Source organism: Schistocerca piceifrons, chromosome 2, assembly GCF_021461385.2.
Source record: "Schistocerca piceifrons isolate TAMUIC-IGC-003096 chromosome 2, iqSchPice1.1, whole genome shotgun sequence".
Classification (NCBI taxonomy): Eukaryota; Metazoa; Arthropoda; class Insecta; order Orthoptera; family Acrididae; genus Schistocerca; species Schistocerca piceifrons.
Genome location: NC_060139.1, coordinates 846641641 through 846660199, shown reverse-complemented (window position 1 = coordinate 846660199; position 18559 = coordinate 846641641). Strand labels below are relative to the sequence as shown.

Genomic DNA, 18559 nt, shown 5'->3' with positions numbered 1-18559 from the left:
GTGGTGAGGTTACGTCATAGGGGGAAAGCTTCCTAGTTTGTCCTCCAGTGTCGACAACTCATCGACTTGCGTGACTCTTACCCATCAGCTGCTACGGGATCAGTTTCAACCGTAAGTAAGATGGATTCGTCAATGTGCATTACACAGACGGTCTCGCTCTGGTATGGATGTGTGTGCTGTCCGTAGCGTAAGTTACTTTAAATTAGATTAAGCAGTGTGAAAGCTTAGGGGCCGATGACGTCAGCAGTTTGGTTCCATAGGAACTTACAACAAACTTCAAGTGTATTAAGACGCGCGGAGTGGCCGGGCAGTGTGACGCGCCATGTCACGGACTGTGCGGCCCCTCATGCCGAAGGTTCGAGTCATCCCTCGGGCATGGGTGTGTGTGTTGTTCTTAGCGTAAGGTAGTACAAGTGGGTTTAAGTAGTGTGTAAGTCTAGGGACCGATGACCTCAGCCGTTTGGTCCCTTAGGAATTCATACACATTTGAACATTTGAACACATGGTCACCTTCAAAAGCGGTACATATCGGGTGGTTAAAATTAAACTGTCTCTTTTTAACACCTTATAACACGGAAAGTAATTACTGTACCAGTACCAAACGTTGTAGCATTAATGTCCAGAGTATGGGGTACATGATTCCCATGCATCACAGCGCTACCGTTCAGTTCCAAATATGGCCACCAGGTGCCGTGATCAGTCATCGTCATTCATAGTCTCGCACACCTGACGTGTCAGCATGAGTTCGGACAAAAGGAGCAGGGCATTATTGGTGAAGCTCTACCACCAAAACGACAATAATGGTGCAGCTGCTCTTCGAGAATATCGCAGGCTGAAAGAATTACGGAAGGGTCTTCTTTCTCCACCTGCTGTGCGGAGCATGACGAAGAAGTTCGAATCAACTGGAGAACTGGGCGTCGCTCCGGGAAGAGGCCGACAACAGGTTGCACCACAGGTGGCTGATGAAATCGCTGTTGCTATGGCAGACAACGCTGGGCGCAGTTCCACGTCGTCGGGCAGTGCGCGTGCTGCGTCACGACAGTTGAACATCCCGTGGTCCACTGTACGGAAGGTGCATCGAACCATTCTCAAATTGTATCCGTACAATATCCATATAGTACAGCAGCTTGCGCCACAGGAAGCACATCAAAGTGTAGACTTCGATCTCCACTTTCTCACAAGGACTGAAGTTGACGAAGGCTGGCCCTGAACCATCCTATGGACAGACGAAGTTTATTTTTCTCTGAGGGTCGGGTGAACACATATAATTGTTGAATGTGGGGATCTTCACGTCCAGTCACTGTGCATGAAGTTCCTCTGTGCGGTGGACGTGTCACCGTGTGGGGTAGCTTCACGGCTATGTTTATCATTGACCCATTCCTTTTTGAACAGGTTGGCGCTCAAGGATCAAAAAACGTACAGTGTGATTGCCCAGGGTTACTGCGATATGCTTCGCCAACATGTCATACGTGCCCTGCAGGAGAGACACGTGTTGAACTGAACAGTTTTCATGCAAGATGAGCCCCACCGCACATAGCTTGTGCAGTTCACCTGCTTCCCCGAAATACATTTGGAAATGATCGAATTATCAGCCGATCGTTTCCAAATGGCTGGCACTATCACCTGATCCCACTCCAGTGATTTCTGGTTGTGAGGCTTACTGACGGACATGGTTTACCAGGGGAACATTCATACATGTGCTCGTCTCAGGTGCAGAATATCAAGGACATAGCCAGCATACCTACGGACATGCTTCGTTCTGCTGTGCAGAATGCAATCCGGTGCTTTCAGACTCTTCTGAACACTGATGGGGCCGTATTGAGCCGCTTTTGTAGCAGTAGTGGCACCGGTATGTAACGGTATCATGTATCGTATCAGCAAATTAAATTGATTCTGCATTATTTCACTTCCCTATGTCCTTGACATTGGTACTACCATGTTTGGTACTCATACGGTGATTAGTTTCTGTGTTACAACATGTTAAATAGACAAAGTTTGAGTATAACCACCCAGTACTTGTAGCAAGGAATATAGTAGTAACTTAAGGCTGTTGTAATATAAGCCAAATTGTAAAAGAAAAATGTCATTCAAAGCATTTAGTAAATACATGTGATCGTGTCTTATAATGCTTAATGCACTGAAACATAAGTACAGATACTGTTATTAACCAATTAATCATTTACTAACACAGACGACACAACAACATTTCGTCAGAAAATTACAGTGTCACAAATTTAGAGTTGCTGAGGGTGACAGCAATCTGAAACATAGAACAATCAAATCAAATGGCTCTGAGCACTACGGGACTTAACTTCTAAGGTCATCAGTCCCTTAGAACGTAGAACTACTTAAACCTAACTAACCTAAGGACATCACACACATCCATGCCCGAGGCAGGATTCGAACCCGCGACCGTAGCGGTCTCGCGGCTCCAGACTGTAGCGCCTAGAACCTCTCGGCCACCCCGGCCGGCATAGAACAATCGACTTGAAGTATTCCGAATGGTCCGACTTTTTACTATCAGTACTTTCAGGTCAACAGTCAACTTGTCGCGCTCTTAGTATACCTAGTTTTCTGGGATCTCATATCATTCCAATTTATATACGTTACAGACGCGTCATAAGATTGGTATACATGCGGTCTGAGGTGCCGTCGCACTTGTCAGTATTGGCTCTTGTAGAAAAAAAGTCAGATGCTAGCAGATGAAATGAAATGATCGTATGGCATTGTTGGCCGGGAGGCCCCTTGCGGGGAGGTTCGGCCGCCGTATTGCAAGTCCTTTTTAGTTGACGCCACTTCGGCGACTTGCAAGTCAATGATGATGAAGAACACACAACACCCAGTCATCACGAGGTAGGGAAAATCCCTGACCCCTCCGGGAATCGAACCCGGGACCTCGTGCGCAGGAAGTGAGAACGCAACCGCGAGACCACGAGCTGCGGACGCTGGCATATGTGATAGTGTGATACACAGATTCCACTTTGCGGGAGGAGGGGGGTATAGTGAATGAGAGACTGATAATCGTAGTTGCTTAGTCTCATTTAACATCCAATCATCATTGTTTAGTTGGAACTTTCTTACAGTTTATGTAGGTGAAAATTTCTTTAACGGTTGAGCAAATATTTGACGTGAGCAGCTCAACTGAATCACGTCGTATTTCATTAATAATCAACACTGAAGTTCTACAATACAGCGTATTCCTGGCTGGCCGAGGTAGCAGTTAATTTGAATTACAGTCCGGAGGGACGGACACCGCCCGCCGTTTTCGTGGAAGACCAGCTGTTCCAGGTCTTCCATCGAGTTGTCCGCAGGCATTGCCTTCACTGTCTGTACCTGTTAGGTTCATCACCGGGTTCCTCTTGTTGTACAGGCGTACAGTGCCATTGGGTCTTCGTACGAGGGACGCCAAGTTCCGTGGTCGCAGCATGATTTTTCTCGATGTCGTAACTGAAACTTTATCTCTACCTTCAGAGTGTGGAGCTTCAGGCGTAAATGCAAATAAGAACTCAAAAATAAAATGTAATAATTCATATGTCTGTTCGTAATAAAAAAGTTTTTGAACTTTAGAAACATTATCTCGAGTTGAAAGAATAATTGTGATAGAAAGAGACATGAGAGTTCATTAAGCACTTGAATTAAAAATAAATTTTAATTATGAATGTGGTACAATACTTACTGGTAGTTGATGATTTCGCGGTAAGGACTTCTCTTTTTGAAAGCAATTGCCAGCTGTGTGCTGATGTACTCCTGGGTGGACGTCACGGTACATTTCAGGGAATCCTCGTGCAGCCTAAACTCCACCAGGTGAGACAGGAACGCGTGCTTGTCTGTGCTGCACAGCCGGTCGAATGCTTGTGTCGGGTGTACTGGCATGTTCTCCTTCACCACGATATTATTGTATATCTGTCTGGTGACAGACTCTTCAGAATCCTGAAAGATGTTACACAATATCTGTACCATGGGTAGTCAGAGGAAATTCATAAATAACTTCGAATAAGACAGTTGTTGTAGTCTGATGCAGCCCTCCATTCTAGTCAATCCCTCAACAGTCTCTAATTTCAGCTTACCTATTCCAACCTGTATCCATTCGAAATTGTTTACCATAGTCGAGCCTCAAGAACTTGTGTGCCCTCTTCCGCCCCCCCCCCCTCTACCTCCAACTCCGCCACAGTATTTTCCTACATTAACGAATTAAATATTTCTTCCTGTCTGAGGATGTCTCCTACCGACCAATTCCTTCTTCTTGTCGACTCGATTCAGTACCGCTCCATTATTTATCCTTTCTACACACCGAAACTTCAGTATTCTTCTGTAACAATAAAATTTAAAAGTTTCACTCTCGTCTTGTCTGAAGTGTTCATCGCCCACCTTTCACTTCTGTACGAGGCTACACTCCAGACAAAAGCTTTCAGTGAATAATTCCTAACATTTTAACTATATTCAGTCTTAATATACACTCTCAGATAAAAGAAACACGCAACACGAAGAAATTATCCGAATGGAACGGAAATCGGTAGATGTGATGTACACATAAACACAAACAAATTGTACAAGTCCACAACGCATTGGTCCACCTATCACTCTTATGTAAGCAGTTACTAGGCTTGGCATTGAATGTTAGAGTTCTGGGATGTCCTCCTGAGAATTATCGTTCCAAATGCTGCTCAACTGATGCGTTAGATCGTCAAAATCTCGAGATGGTTGGAGGGTCCTGGCCATAATAATCCAAACGTTCTCACTTGGGGAGAGTTCCGGCGGCCTTCCTGGCCAAGGAAGTGTTTGGCAAGCACTAGCACAAGCAGTAGAAACTCTCGCCGTGTGCGGGCGGCCATTATCTTTTTGAAATGTAAGCCCAGGATGCCTTGCCATGAAGGGCAATGAAACGGGTGCATAATATCGCCGACGTACCGCTGTACTCTAAGGGTACCGCGGACGGTAACCAAAGGGTCCTACTATGAAATGAAATGGCATCCCAGGCCATCATTCCTTGTTGTCAGGCCGTATGGCGGATGACAGGTTGGTGTTCCGGGGTGTCTCCAGACACGTCATCGGAGCTGTGTTCGATGCGGGACGCATCACTCAAGGAAAATCTACTCCACTCAATGAGATTCCATGTACAGAACGAATTTTACTTGTCCTATCGTTTTTCCTATAAGAATATGGTAGCTGGAACTTCCTTATTGCTTATTCTCATCGCTTTTGTCTTTCCTATATTTATCTTCATTCCATACCCCTCGCCCATCCTCTTCAACATCTGCTGCAGTTTCTAATCTAGTTCTGCCAGCAATGCTTGTTCATTCGCGTTCTTAATAGTCTTTCTTCTTTCTTTGTCAGTTACAATACCCTCGCGTTCCCTATGGCCTGGCCTGTCAATTGTTCTCCAAATGTATGGAACATCCTCAGTGACACCGAACATTCTTGCTTTACACCTCTTCCAATGCTCACCTCTTCCGTCTCATCGGTCCCTACTCTGTCACTTATTGCTTTCTGTACATCTCCTTTATTGACCTTCTGTCTTTCCAGTACATGCCAGCTCCTTTTAAAATTCTCAGGTGTATATGCCTGTTCACTCTATCGAAAGCCTTTTCCAGCCGATAAACAAATATACACTTCCTTGTTCAGTTCTATCATTCTTTCACCAATCACCCACAGACAGCCTACAGACTCTTGTACCTTTACGCTTTCTGAATTCGGACTGGTCTTCCCCAGTATTTTCTTCAATTTTCCTTCCAACACTGCCTAGTATGACTCTCGTTACAGACTTTATAACATGACTGATAAAGCCAATTGTCCTATAGTCTTCCCATTCTTTTTTGTTGCACGCTTTAGGCAAAGATACTAGAATGGTATTAAGTTGATCTTGAGGACAAATTTCTGTGTCGTAAATTCTGTTTGCTATCTCAGTCAATCTGGCTATGGAATTTGGAGATAACGCCTTCAGTGCCATGTGCTTTACTATACTAGAGATCGTGAAATTCTTTTCCTAATTCCAATTTCAGTATCTTAGGACCTCAGTCTTCTTCATTCTGATGCCCTTCACCTTACAGAAGAAGTTATGTTGTTATTCACCTGTCCGCCGTATAACTCTTCCATATAACTCATCCACATTTTCTTCTCCTCTTGTGTAGTTACTGCTTCCACAAATGTTTATTTAACATTCCTTGTTCGCTTATTTTTCTTAATTCTCTTTGTATTATGGATTTCATTGTTCTGCACATTTCTTCCATTTACCTTTCTTTTCCAGTTCACTTACATTGTTTCCTCATCCAGTCCTCTCTAGTTTGATTAGTTAACTTTCTTAGTTCATTGTTCCGTTTTCTGTATTGTCTTCAGCCTTCTTTAAGTTTTCATTTCCTGCACTCATCCATTTTATCCAACATGCTTCCTGTTATCCACTCTTTCTTATTTCATGTTCTTTCCACCTCTCCAATTTCTGTCTCTAATCCTTGCAACATTGTATTTTTAACGGTACTGCACTCTTCAGCGCCTTCTCCACTTCTCCTTACATGTTCCAAGTGATTTCCGATATAGTGACCGTCCTCTTTCCTAAAGTTCTCACAATTCAATTTCCTAATACCACACTTCTTTATCTGCTATGTTTACATAAAATGCTTTAATTTTGTCCTAATATCTGGTACGATTAAATTATGGTCTGTATGGATGTCTGTTCCTGGAAAGGTTTTCTGCGATCTCAATTCTGTTTTTGTATCTCTGGTACATTATAACAAAGTCTTTTCAATATCTAGCAATATCACCTGGAGCTTTCTATGTATATAATCTTCGTTGATGGTGCTTGAACCAAGTATTAGCAATCGAGGGATCAAACGTTCATAAAACGCTCTTCGTTTTTCCTCCCTCCACTGGTCTTTCTCTGCCATAGTATCCAACCACGTTATTTCTTCTTCCATTCATCACTATACTATTCCAGTCCCTCTCGCTACAATTCTTACTTGTCCTTTCACGTTTTCCTCGTACATTTCTCATATTTTGTATGCTTCCTAATCTTTTGCATCTGATGTTAGTGTGTAAGCTTTAATAATCACTGTACCTTGTACGTACCGTATATTATCCTTCTTTCTCCATCCTATTTACCCCTAAACTTCGAGCCTATTACACTTACATTGTCTCACACTTTTTATAGGCCGGCAAATCCAACTCATGGGTCCAGAATTTTCTTATGTTTTTTTTTTCATTTTTAAGTAACAGGGAATGCAGAGTTCCGCAATCTGGCTCTAGGCGGTCCAATTGGGCTCTACCGACCGCCGTGTCATCCTCTGTGCCAGCCGGTGTGGCCGTGCGGTTCTAGGCGCTTCAGTCTGGAACCGCGTGACCGCTATGGTGGCAGGTTCGAATCCTGCCTCGGGCATGGATGTGTGTGATGTCCTTAGGTTAGTTAAGTTTAAATAGTTCTAAGTTCTAGGGGACTGATGACCATAGATGTTAAGTCCCACAGTGCTCAGAGCCATTTGAACTATTTTTTGTCATCCTCTGTCACTGGCGTCATCGGATGTGGTATGGAGGGGCAAGAGGTCAGCACACCAATCTACCGGCCGTTGTCGGATATCTTAATCTTCGAACCTTTAGGAACCAGTCGTGTAGCTCCTCAGTCGGCCTCATGAGGCTGAGCACACCCCATGCCTGACGTCCCACCGAAGAAAAATCCCTCAGCTACGAAGACGGATCCCAGTGCCTCTCTTGGTCTCTTACCTTTTCTAAAGCCAAATTGATAGTCATCTAAGAGCTCTTGAAATTTCCTTTTCCTATCTTATGTATATTATTCTTGCACGACATAGCACGAGAATTAAACTTAGAAAGGCACGTTAATCTGACAATACTCCTCCGGTACTACCATTCTGCCAGCATTTATTGACGCTGTAATATGTACGAGCCCACGATTCGTCTTAATAAACCCCAGTGACTTCAATCGTTAATCAAATGATTCAAATGGCTCTGAGCACTATGGAACTTAACATCTGAGGTCATCAGTCCCCTACAGCTTAGAACTACTTAAACCTAACTAACCTAAGGACATCACACACATCCATGCCCGAGGCAGGTTTCGGACCTGCGACCGTAGCGGTCACGCGGCTCCAGACTGTAGCGCCTAGAACCAGCAATCGTTAATCTGTTAATTTTCTTGATAGGGGTAGGATGCGGTTCGGGAAAGAGGTGCGGAGAACAAATTGAATACTGATGTAGTTTATATTGCCAGCCCTCTCACAATAAAGACATTCACCCCACTGGTCATTCATACACGAGAGATCATTTTCGGGAAGGGGAAGAGACCGTTTAAGATACCGACCAGTGACACAGCAACGACTCTCTTGAGTACTGAGATAGCTAGTGTGATATCAGATCGGTATGCTTGAGGAGTTAGATTCTATGCAAGTCGCGTCTTAATTTTATCAACTTCCGGCCACCGCCCGAGTCGACTCAAGATGGTATGCTCAGTGATAAAACAAAGCAGTAGACTTTTACCAGAAATATTGGCCCTTAGACAATGTGTCTAATAGTGTATTTTAAATATGACTGTATGCCATCTTAGGCACTGTGTAACATTAAAACACTTGATAATGGCACTTTAAAGCCGAAATCATGATCGTGAAAAGTAACAATGAAAATAAAAAACAGTCTAATGGCGGTACTGACTTTAAAGAAATATATTATGACCATGGCCCCACATTATGAAAAAAATTACAACTGTTTGAGTTGCACTTTCATTTGACATATCATTTATAACTGCAAGTTTAATGTAATAAATATTATGAAGCGTTAAAACCCCGATATTCATTTATAAACACCCTGTATTTGCTTCGAAACATCGACCTCTTCGGAACTGAACCCTGTCGTATGCAGTACAGTGACAACCGAGAGGTCAAATCAGATTTTCTCACAAATGTGACCCTCTACCCCACAAATTGCCCGCGATCATGCTTCTCGGTTACACGACTTGCAGTTGATAAGCGTTTATGCTCCCTCAGGAACGAAGCTTGGAGCGCAGCTATTCACATTTTTGCGTGCACCGGTATTTCTGAGCGGAGTCTTCAATATTGTGCGATATCTTTCACCCATCAGAAGCGGAAATAGCATTCCAAGATGTTTGGAGACCACTGAAGCCGAATACCGTCACCTATAAGTATGTCCCAGCGATTTCAGCTATCTCTCTTGATTGATTTTATGCACAAAGAGAAACCTTTCCAAATATCATTGACTGAGAGTTGTGGCCAGTAAACTGTTCGTACCGTTTTCCACGTAATGATAAAACACCGACCTCAGGAGGTGCATAACAGCTCTGGCACCTCCACTGCTGCCTATTAATACACACAGACTTGGAAGCGCAACACGAGCAAGCTGGACAACAGGGCTTGGCAGCACTATAAATCCGCTCCACTTGCATTTGACACAGCGTTAATTTGAATAAAATCGTACACACGACCTGGGTTTCAGTATGTAACTCCCATCTTCTGGTGCTACATAAAACAAGGGTAACTAAGAGGGATACCATAAAATAAATTAACATTATAAGGGTCTTTGCAGTTGTGAACATTTTACCTCACCCTGAGCGAGTCCGAGAAAATCGTAGAAGTCACGTAAAAAATTCAGCAACTTTATCAAGTAACATGTGAGATCCCATGTAGGTGAGATACGAAACGATTCTTTGAGTCAACCAGTAGCACGTCAAGTAAACGAGGCCTAACCGGAGAAACAGGAATGAATCAACAAGTTGCCAGACTAATGTAACTTATGAACCAACTGCGAACGGCCTGGCATGTGTGTAGGTTCAAGAAAGTAAAATGATCGCTATCAGTTCCGTAGAATGACAAACTGTGAACTTCAAAAGTAGCTTACCATATAAGTGCCCAGCTCACCGCGTGTCGTAGACACCCCAGCAACACCAGTCAACAGACTGCCACGTAGACCAAAATGAGACACCTCAGTACATGTGTACGTCATACACTGGCCTCCGCTAGAACTAATACTGAAGGCGGGAGGGAAAACTGAAGAAATCAAAGCTAACAACAAGACCGCTCTCAACGCCACCCGCTACTAATAGCACTAAAACCGTATTATTGTTCGAAGGGCATTAACTAAAATGGGCCTGATATGCAGCAAACAACAAAAGCAAACCATTCAATATAAAATGCAACTGTCGAGAAATAAAGATAAGAGGAATGCATAATAAAACGGTCAAGAAATAAATATAATAAAAGCATATTATAAAATACACTCCTGGAAATTGAAATAAGAACACCGTGAATTCATTGTCCCAGGAAGGGGAAACTTTATTGACACATTCCTGGGGTCAGATACATCACATGATCACACTGACAGAACCACAGGCACATAGGCAACAGAGCATGCACAGTGTCGGCACTAGTACAGTGTACATCCACCTTTCGCAGCAATGCAGGCTGCTATTCTCCCATGGAGACGATCGTAGAGATGCTGGATGTAGTCCTGTGGAACGGCTTGCCATGCCAATTCCACCTGGCGCCTCAGTTGGACCAGCGTTCGTGCTGGACGTGCAGACCGCGTGAGACGACGCTTCATCCAGTCCCAAACATGCTCAATGGGGGACAGATCCGGAGATCTTGCTGGCCAGGGTAGTTGACTTACACCTTCTAGAGCACGTTGGGTGGCACGGGATACATGCGGACGTGCATTGTCCTGTTGGAACAGCAAGTTCCCTTGCCGGTCTAGGAATGGTAGAACGATGGGTTCGATGACGGTTTGGATGTACCGTGCACTAATCAGTGTCCCCTCGACGATCACCAGTGGTGTACGGCCAGTGTAGGAGATCGCTCCCCACACAATGATGCCGGGTGTTGCCCCTTTGTGCCTCGGTCGTATGCAGTCCTGAGTGTGGCGCTCACCTGCACGGCGCCAAACACGCATACGACCATCATTGGTACCAAGGCAGAAGCGACTCTCACCGCTGAAGACGACACGTCTCCATTCGTCCCTCCATTCACTCCTGTCGCGACACCACTGGAGGCGGGCTGCACGATGTTGGGGCGTGAGCGGAAGACGGCCTAACGGTGTGCGGGACCGTAGCCCAGCTTCATGGAGACGGTTGCGAATGGTCCTCGCCGATACCCCAGGAGCAACAGTGTCCCTAATTTGCTGGGAAGTGGCGGTGGGGTCCCCTACGGCACTGCGTAGGATCCTACGGTCTTGGCGTGCATCCGTGCGTCGCTGCGGTCCGGTCCCAGGTCGACGGGCACGTGCCCCTTCCGCCGACCACTGGCGACAACATCGATGTACTGTGGAGACCTCACGCCCCACGTGTTGAGCAATTCGGCGGTACGTCCACCCGGCCTCCCGCATGCCCACTATACGCCCTCGCTCAAAGTCCGTCAACTGCACATACGGTTCACGTCCACGCTGTCGCGGCATGCTACCAGTGTTAAAGACTGCGATCGAGCTCCGTATGCCACGGCAAACTGGCTGACACTGAAGGTGGCGGTGCACAAATGCTGCGCAGCTAGCGCCATTCGACGGCCAGCACCGCGGTTCCTGGTGTGTCCGCTGTGCCGTGCGTGTGATCATTGCTTGTACAGCCCTCTCGCAGTGTCCGGAGCAAGTATGGTGGGCCTGACACACCGGTGTCAATGTGTTCTTTTTTCCATTTCCAGGATTGTATAAAAGAGACCAAAGCAAAACAAATTAAGCATAATAGTGTAAGATATGTCAAGTATACAAAGTAAGTGATATTAACAAATTAAGCATAATAGTGTAAGATATGTCAAGTACACAAAGTAAGTGATATTAACAAATTAAGAAGCACAGAAAAATAAAAAATAACAAATATGTACTGAGTAAATACACAGGATGAGTCAGGAGACAAGGTACATTCTTTGAGGGGTGACAGCATTAGCGATTCTGAACAAAAAAGTCATATGAACATTTGTTCTATTCTTAACGGTTTCAGAGGAAACTAATAAAAATAATGGGGAACAGGACAAATGCAGGTGATAGTAAATGAAACACTGTGATCTAATGTTTCATTTAATAATATGTATTTCCTCACAAAGTATGTTCAGATTAACGACCATCAACTGCAATAAACTTTGCAGCTGCTGTGTTGCTGATCTGATATCATTAATATGGTCCTTTACTTGGGACTCAATCGCATGTCCTTCTTCACTTGCACTCACATGTGAACAAAACCAAAGCGACATTAGCCTACACAGTTTTGTCTTTACTGACCCTTTCAATGGGCACTTCACTTGCGCATGGGGCGATGGTTGCATGTAAAACACGAGCGAGAAGTTCCTCTATTGTCTACACTCTGCGCGTGTAAATTTTGCTCTTAAGCCAACCCCAAAAACAGTAATCTAATGGAGTAAGATCACGTAGCCTCTGAGGCCAAGAAATGATTCCACAGCGATCGCTCCAACGTCCAGAATACGTTTCAGTGAGGTACTATGTTACCAGAATGAGATTTTCATTCTGCAGCGGAGTGTGCGCCGATTTGAAACTTCCTGGCAGATTAAAACTGTGTGCCGGACCGAGACTCGAACTCGGGACCTTTACCTTTCGCAGGCAAGTGCTCTACCAACTAAGCTACCGAAGCACGACTCACGACCGGTACCCACAGCTATAGTTCTGCTAGTATCTCGTCTCCTACCTTCCAAACTTTACAGAAGCTCTCCTGCGCAGGTTCGCAGAGGAAGACCGCATGTAGTTCCTTCTCTAAATCACCGCACGAACGAAAAAATGGCTCACATCGAAATAAGTGTCCAAGGAATAGAAAAGCAACTGAAATCACTCAACAGAGGAAAGTCCATTGGACCTGACAGGATACCAATTCGATTCTACACAGAGTACGCGAAAGAACTTGCCCCCCTTCTAACAACCGTGTACCGCAAGTCTCTAGAGAAACGGAAAGTTCCAAATAATTGGAAAAGAGCACAGGTAGTCCCAGTTTTCAAGAAGGGTCGTCGAGCAGATGCGCAAAACGATAGGCCTATATCTCTGACATCGATCTGTTGTAGAATTTTAGAACATGTTTTTTGCTCGTGTATCATGTCATTTCTGGAAACCCAGAATCCACTCTGTAGGAATCAACATGGATTCCGGAAACTGCGATCATGTGAGACCCAACTCGTTTTTTTGTTCATGAGACCCAGAAAATATTAGATAGAGGCTCCCAGGTAGATGCCATTTTCCTTGACTTCCGGAAGGCGTTCCATACAGTTCCGCACTGTCCCCTGATAAAGAAAGTAAGAGCCTACGGAATATCAGACCAGCTGTGTGGCTGGATTGAAGAGTTTTTAGCAAACAGAACACAGCATGTTGTTCTCAATGGACAGACGTCTACAGACTTTAAAGTAACCTCTGGCGTGCCACAGAGGAGTGTTGTGGGACCATTGCTTTTCACAATGTATAAAATGACCTAGTAGATAGTGTCGGAAGTTCCATGCGGCTTTTCGCGGATGATGCTGTAGTATACAGAGAAGTTGCAGTATTATAAAATTGCAACGAAATGCAGGAAGATCTGCAGCGGATAGTCACTTGCTGCAGGGAGTGGCAACTGACCCTTAACATGGACAAATGCAATGTCTTGCGAATACATAGAAAGAAGAATCCTTTATTGTATGATTACATAACAGCGGAACAAACACTGGTAGCAGTTACTTCCGTAAAATATCTGGGAGTATGCGTACGGAACGATTTGAAGTGGAATGATCATATAAAATCAAATGTTTGTAAGGCGGGTGCCAGGTTGAGATTCATTGGGAGAGTCCTTATAAAATGTAGTCCATCAACAAAGGAGGTGGCTTACAAAATACTCGTTCGACCTATACTTGAGTATTGCTCATCAGTGTGGGATCCGTACCAGGTCGGGATGACGGAGGAGATAGAGAAGATCCAAAGAAGAGCGGAGCGTTTCGTCACAGGGTTATTTGGTAAGCGTGATAGCGTTACGGAGATGTTTAGCAAATTCAAGTGGCAGACTCTGAAAGAGAGGCGCTCTGCATCGCGGTGTAGCTTGCTGCCCAGGTTTCGAGAGGGTGCGTTTCTGGATGAGGTATCGAATATATTGCTTCCCCCTACTTATACCTCCCGAGGAGATCACGAATGTAAAATTAGAGAGATTCGAGCGCGCACGGAGGCTTTCCGGCAGTCGTTCTTCCCGCGAACCATACGAGACTGGAACACGAAAGGGAGGTACTGACAGTGGCACGTAAAGTGCCCTCCGCCACACACCGTTGGCTGGCTTGCGGAATATAAATGTAGATGTAGGTGTAGATGTAGATCTTGACTTAAGTGTTTATCGTATCTACTATTATTTCACCAGCTTTCTACCATGTGCTCGCATGGTATATGTTACAGCGCATAAATTTGCTTTTACACTGCTGGGATCTATGTTCCAGCTTGTCACAGATTTATCTTATTAAGTGTGTTACAACATTTCACACTGTTTGACACTATTCATGAGTTGAAATTGCAATCACAGTAAAATATTATTTTAACAGCCTGAAGTGGAATTACTGCAATCAAATTGATACAGGATGTCCAGCAAAGGAGTTCATGATTTCTAAATTAAATATCTCGAAAACTAATATCCTTAGACTTATCCAACAAGTGATATGTTTACTGTGAAAGCTGAAAGCATGTTACAAAAAAGGCCAGCAGAAGTTTCGTTCTAGTTTGAAAAGTTGCTAACAGACGGCGCTCTAATCGCAATACGTAGTGCATATAAATAGTACGTCGCAGCTCCGAGCTATCACTTTCACCGCTGAAACGTACCGAAGGAAGAGGCTGAAATCATTTACTTAACTGAACAATGTTTTTTTTCTGTCACTGAAATACCACGGATGAGAACGCCATTCTGTGGCAACAAGGCGCAGTTTTCAAACACGTTATAAATATTCCAAAGGGTCCCGGTGGGAAAACCATTCCTAAGCTCTTCGCCAAATTCCAATGGATAGGCAAAGTGGCTGATGATCCAGTGGGAAATTCGGGCTCAGAAAAACAGCAGCTACTCCTGAAAATGTCGCCCCGGTTTCTGGAATAATTCAACAAAATCCAAGGAAATCTGCCGAAGAATTACAGTAGAGACTAGTTTGCAGAAAATACCGAGTCAAAGCTTATTGCGAGATAGATTCTCACAATGATTGATAATGAAGAATTTGATGGTGGCTGCATCAAGTTCACTGCATACTTACACCTCAATGAAGTCATGAATAAACAAAACTGACGATTTTAGGATCCCAAAAATACCCACCTACATGCAGTGAAACACCTGTATTCTCCCAAAGTCACTGCATGGGCTGCGGTTTGCAGCAGAGGCAGTTTTGACCGGTTTTTCATGCAAGAAACTACCATTTTTGAACGTTAAGTTGCAATTTTGGAAAAATTTGTCACCACACAGCTAGCGTTGGAGGCTCGATCAGACACCAAATGGTTCTTTCAAGATGGGCCCAGACCACATCGCACCGAACAGGTGTTTCACTCTTGATAAATATTTCAGGAACGGAGCCGTTCAAATGGTTCAAATGGCTCTGAGCACTATGGGACTTAACATCTGAGGTCATCAGTCCCCTAGAACTTAAAACTACTTAAACCTAACTAACCTAAGGACATCACACACATCCATGCCCGAGTCAGGATTCGAACCTGCGACCGTAGCGGTCGCGCGGTTCCAGACTGAAGCGGCTAGAACTGCTCGGCCACACCGGCCGGCTAACGGAGCCGTAGCGTTGGATTATTGTAAATTTAGTCGTGCAGGGACGGATTGGCCTCCTTATTCGCCCGATCGCCCTCCTTGTGACAACTCGTCACTAATTTTTGTGGGGTCTATTGAAAGACACTATCTGCTGGAATCACCCCACAACCCTGGACGAGCTGGGATCTGGGTGGCATTTGAAACCATTTCCGTTGACACAACACGATGCGGTGGCAAATTTCATTGTTTGTTTGCGCCACCTCCATACTGCGAGTAGTGCACATTCCGAAAAGATTGTGGCCTGATAGCTAAGACTGCTTTCAGAGAACTAGTTTAACTGTCACGCTTACGCCGTACGAGCTGCGCAGCGTACAGCGCCATCACTTTACAGCTTTTCGAAATATTTAAGACGTTCTGTGTTACTTCTGCGTAAAAGTCAAACAGCTCTCACATTAAACATACCATTTGTTGCACTCGCTTGTCTATATTACTTTTCGAGATGTTTCTTCTTTTCTAATCAAGGACTCTTTCGCTGGACATCCAGTACATTTAGAATGCCTTTCATCGTGTACAAACTCTAGGGATTGATCTACGAGACGACACGGAATAAAAATGTCTACTGACCTTATGCCCAGAAATGTGTGGTTTCCATGCTAGAGATCGTTTATTCAATCACACTTTGTTATAGATTCTCTCGTCTAATACATTCTGCACCATGCAATCAGAGTTACAGCATGCATAGAAGATGGTACTGTTCCTCATATGTCTTACCCTAGCGCCCTCTCCTGCCATAGCAATTGGTAATATTGTGTCATCTTCCGAATCCAGCTTTTGATCATCATTAAGAAAATTTCCGGTGATGGCGATTTTTAGCTCATGTCTCGTGTGATAAAAGCCAGAAACGAATCGTTAGATGATCTAATAACCGAGATTGCACACATAAACACTACACGATAAATGTTACTTTACGTACATTAGCATGTAGGTTTCTCACGGGCACTGACATGCAGAAATTTATTGACATTTTGTTGCTGCATTAACTGGAATCGAAATTCTTTCAGGAGCCAGATCGTACCATCAGCCACAAATATCTGCGCGTTACTCCCCAGACAGCTTAAGAACTGAAAACGATGATACAGCGGGGAATACGTTGCAAAATTAGAAAGAAAAGATATTTAAAATGCAAACTGCTTGGAGAATACGTATGAATATTCTGTAGGGACAAAGGTACTGTTTGGTGTGTCATGGGGACTTTTATTTAATTTCTTAATAAAAAAATACAAATAATCTGCAGGATGTGTTGATAATGGTAAAAGTTGAAAGAAATAGTAACGAAATGTCAGACTACACGTCCGAAGAACACGTGTTCCATTCCTGGTGACTTCTAGTTTTTTGCATTGACGCATATCACTTCATTCTCCTGTTCCAAAGTCTTATAACGTGAAAAAACAACATTGTGTTGCAGTTCGGAGTCCACGTTAAACAGAAGGTCCCCAATAACTGGCTCAGTATGTCAGTTCAAAGGCTGGATGAAGACAACTGCACACGACCCCGCAATAGGACCACGCCTAGGACAGCACTGTTGTGAGGCTTACCTTTTTAAAAGCACAGTAACGCACTTAATATAGAGGCAGTTACATACGAGTAGGAAAAGATAAGACTAATTTGTCTGTTTCTCACTGCGAAAAGAGTCATCTCTCCGGATCCGGCGAGCAGCAACAGCTTGTAGGAGCCGTCCTGCAGCAGGCCCTTTAGGTCGGTGAAGGGCAGCCGCGGCTGGTGGGTGGCCAGTGAGGCCGTGAGGGCGCCGCAGTAGGCCGTGTACACCACCAGCGCAGAGGTCGACGCCACCAGCAGGGACACCCGCACGCTGTCGCGAGTTGCCGTGGCACACCCTGAGTGCACCAATTACAAAGTCCTAGCAAAAGCTGTACATCAGCGTCCTAGTTTATGATTGATGTAATGTATTTACATCACCCAAACTTGGCTACAGGAGTTAGCTAGTTCCGATCTTGTTGGTAGAAGAAATTTCACCAACAGTGTTCGGCCGAACTGTGGCAAACAGCTGAAGGCGTACAGTTCCTGATCATCAAACTATCATCTACGTGCTACGTTAAAATACAGACATCCATTCATTATCTCGTGGAGAGAGGGATTGTGGCATTGTCGAGGATGATCCGTACATTGCAAGAGGTCACTAAACTTGGTGGACAATTTGGTTCCCTTTGAAAGGAATAGGATATGTATCAGCACCCACACATTGGATAGGGGTGTTGACTTGGCAAATCTGGTGCTCTTCGAGAGAAATGGGCTTTGTACCGACACCCATCCATTGGATGGGGATGCTAAGGTTCGAGGGTTAGAGAAACATGTTATGAATGTGTAACCATCCTTCCCATAGGGGTGTTCAGCCCCGTGGACCATTTGCTGCTCTTAGAGAGGTGTTTGCCACGTACTGGCATCCGTCAGTTGGATGCAAAGCTCGGTGACCCAATTGGTGCACTTCGAACGGAATGGCGTATGTTATCACACCCATACGTCGGTTGGTGGCATATAGGTCACTGGAAATCAGGTGTTCTTTGAGGAAATTAGCCTATGTAATGGCACCTATCTGTTTTATGAAGATGGTAAGCTCGCTGGCGCATTTGGTGCACTTCGAGATCAACTGGCTATATACTGACAGGTATCCGTCAGCTCGGGACACTCAGTAGCCTGTCTGATGCTTTTCAAGAAGAATAAACTATGTACCGCCACCAGAATGTGCCCTTCGTCTTCTCTCTATCGACATCCATAACATAGCATAACGCTGCGGCTTCACGTGCACACAGTCATCCAATCCTTACTAAAACGAATGGCGTCATTTGGACTGAGGATGTACAGCCT

The 18559-nt window shown here is 44.6% G+C and overlaps 1 protein-coding gene across 1 annotated transcript in view; it reads right to left on the bottom strand.

Moving 5' to 3' along the window:
• LOC124775923 (glutamate receptor ionotropic, kainate glr-3-like) overlaps positions 1-18559 on the bottom strand; it is a 144783-nt gene that overhangs the window by 11976 nt on the left and 114248 nt on the right. Inside the window, exons 7-8 of the mRNA XM_047250768.1 lie at positions 17357-17571; positions 3677-3930 (exon numbers count right to left, since the gene is read on the bottom strand). Coding sequence (XP_047106724.1) covers positions 3677-3930; positions 17357-17571 — 469 coding nt within the window. The remainder of the gene's footprint in view (positions 1-3676; positions 3931-17356; positions 17572-18559) is intronic.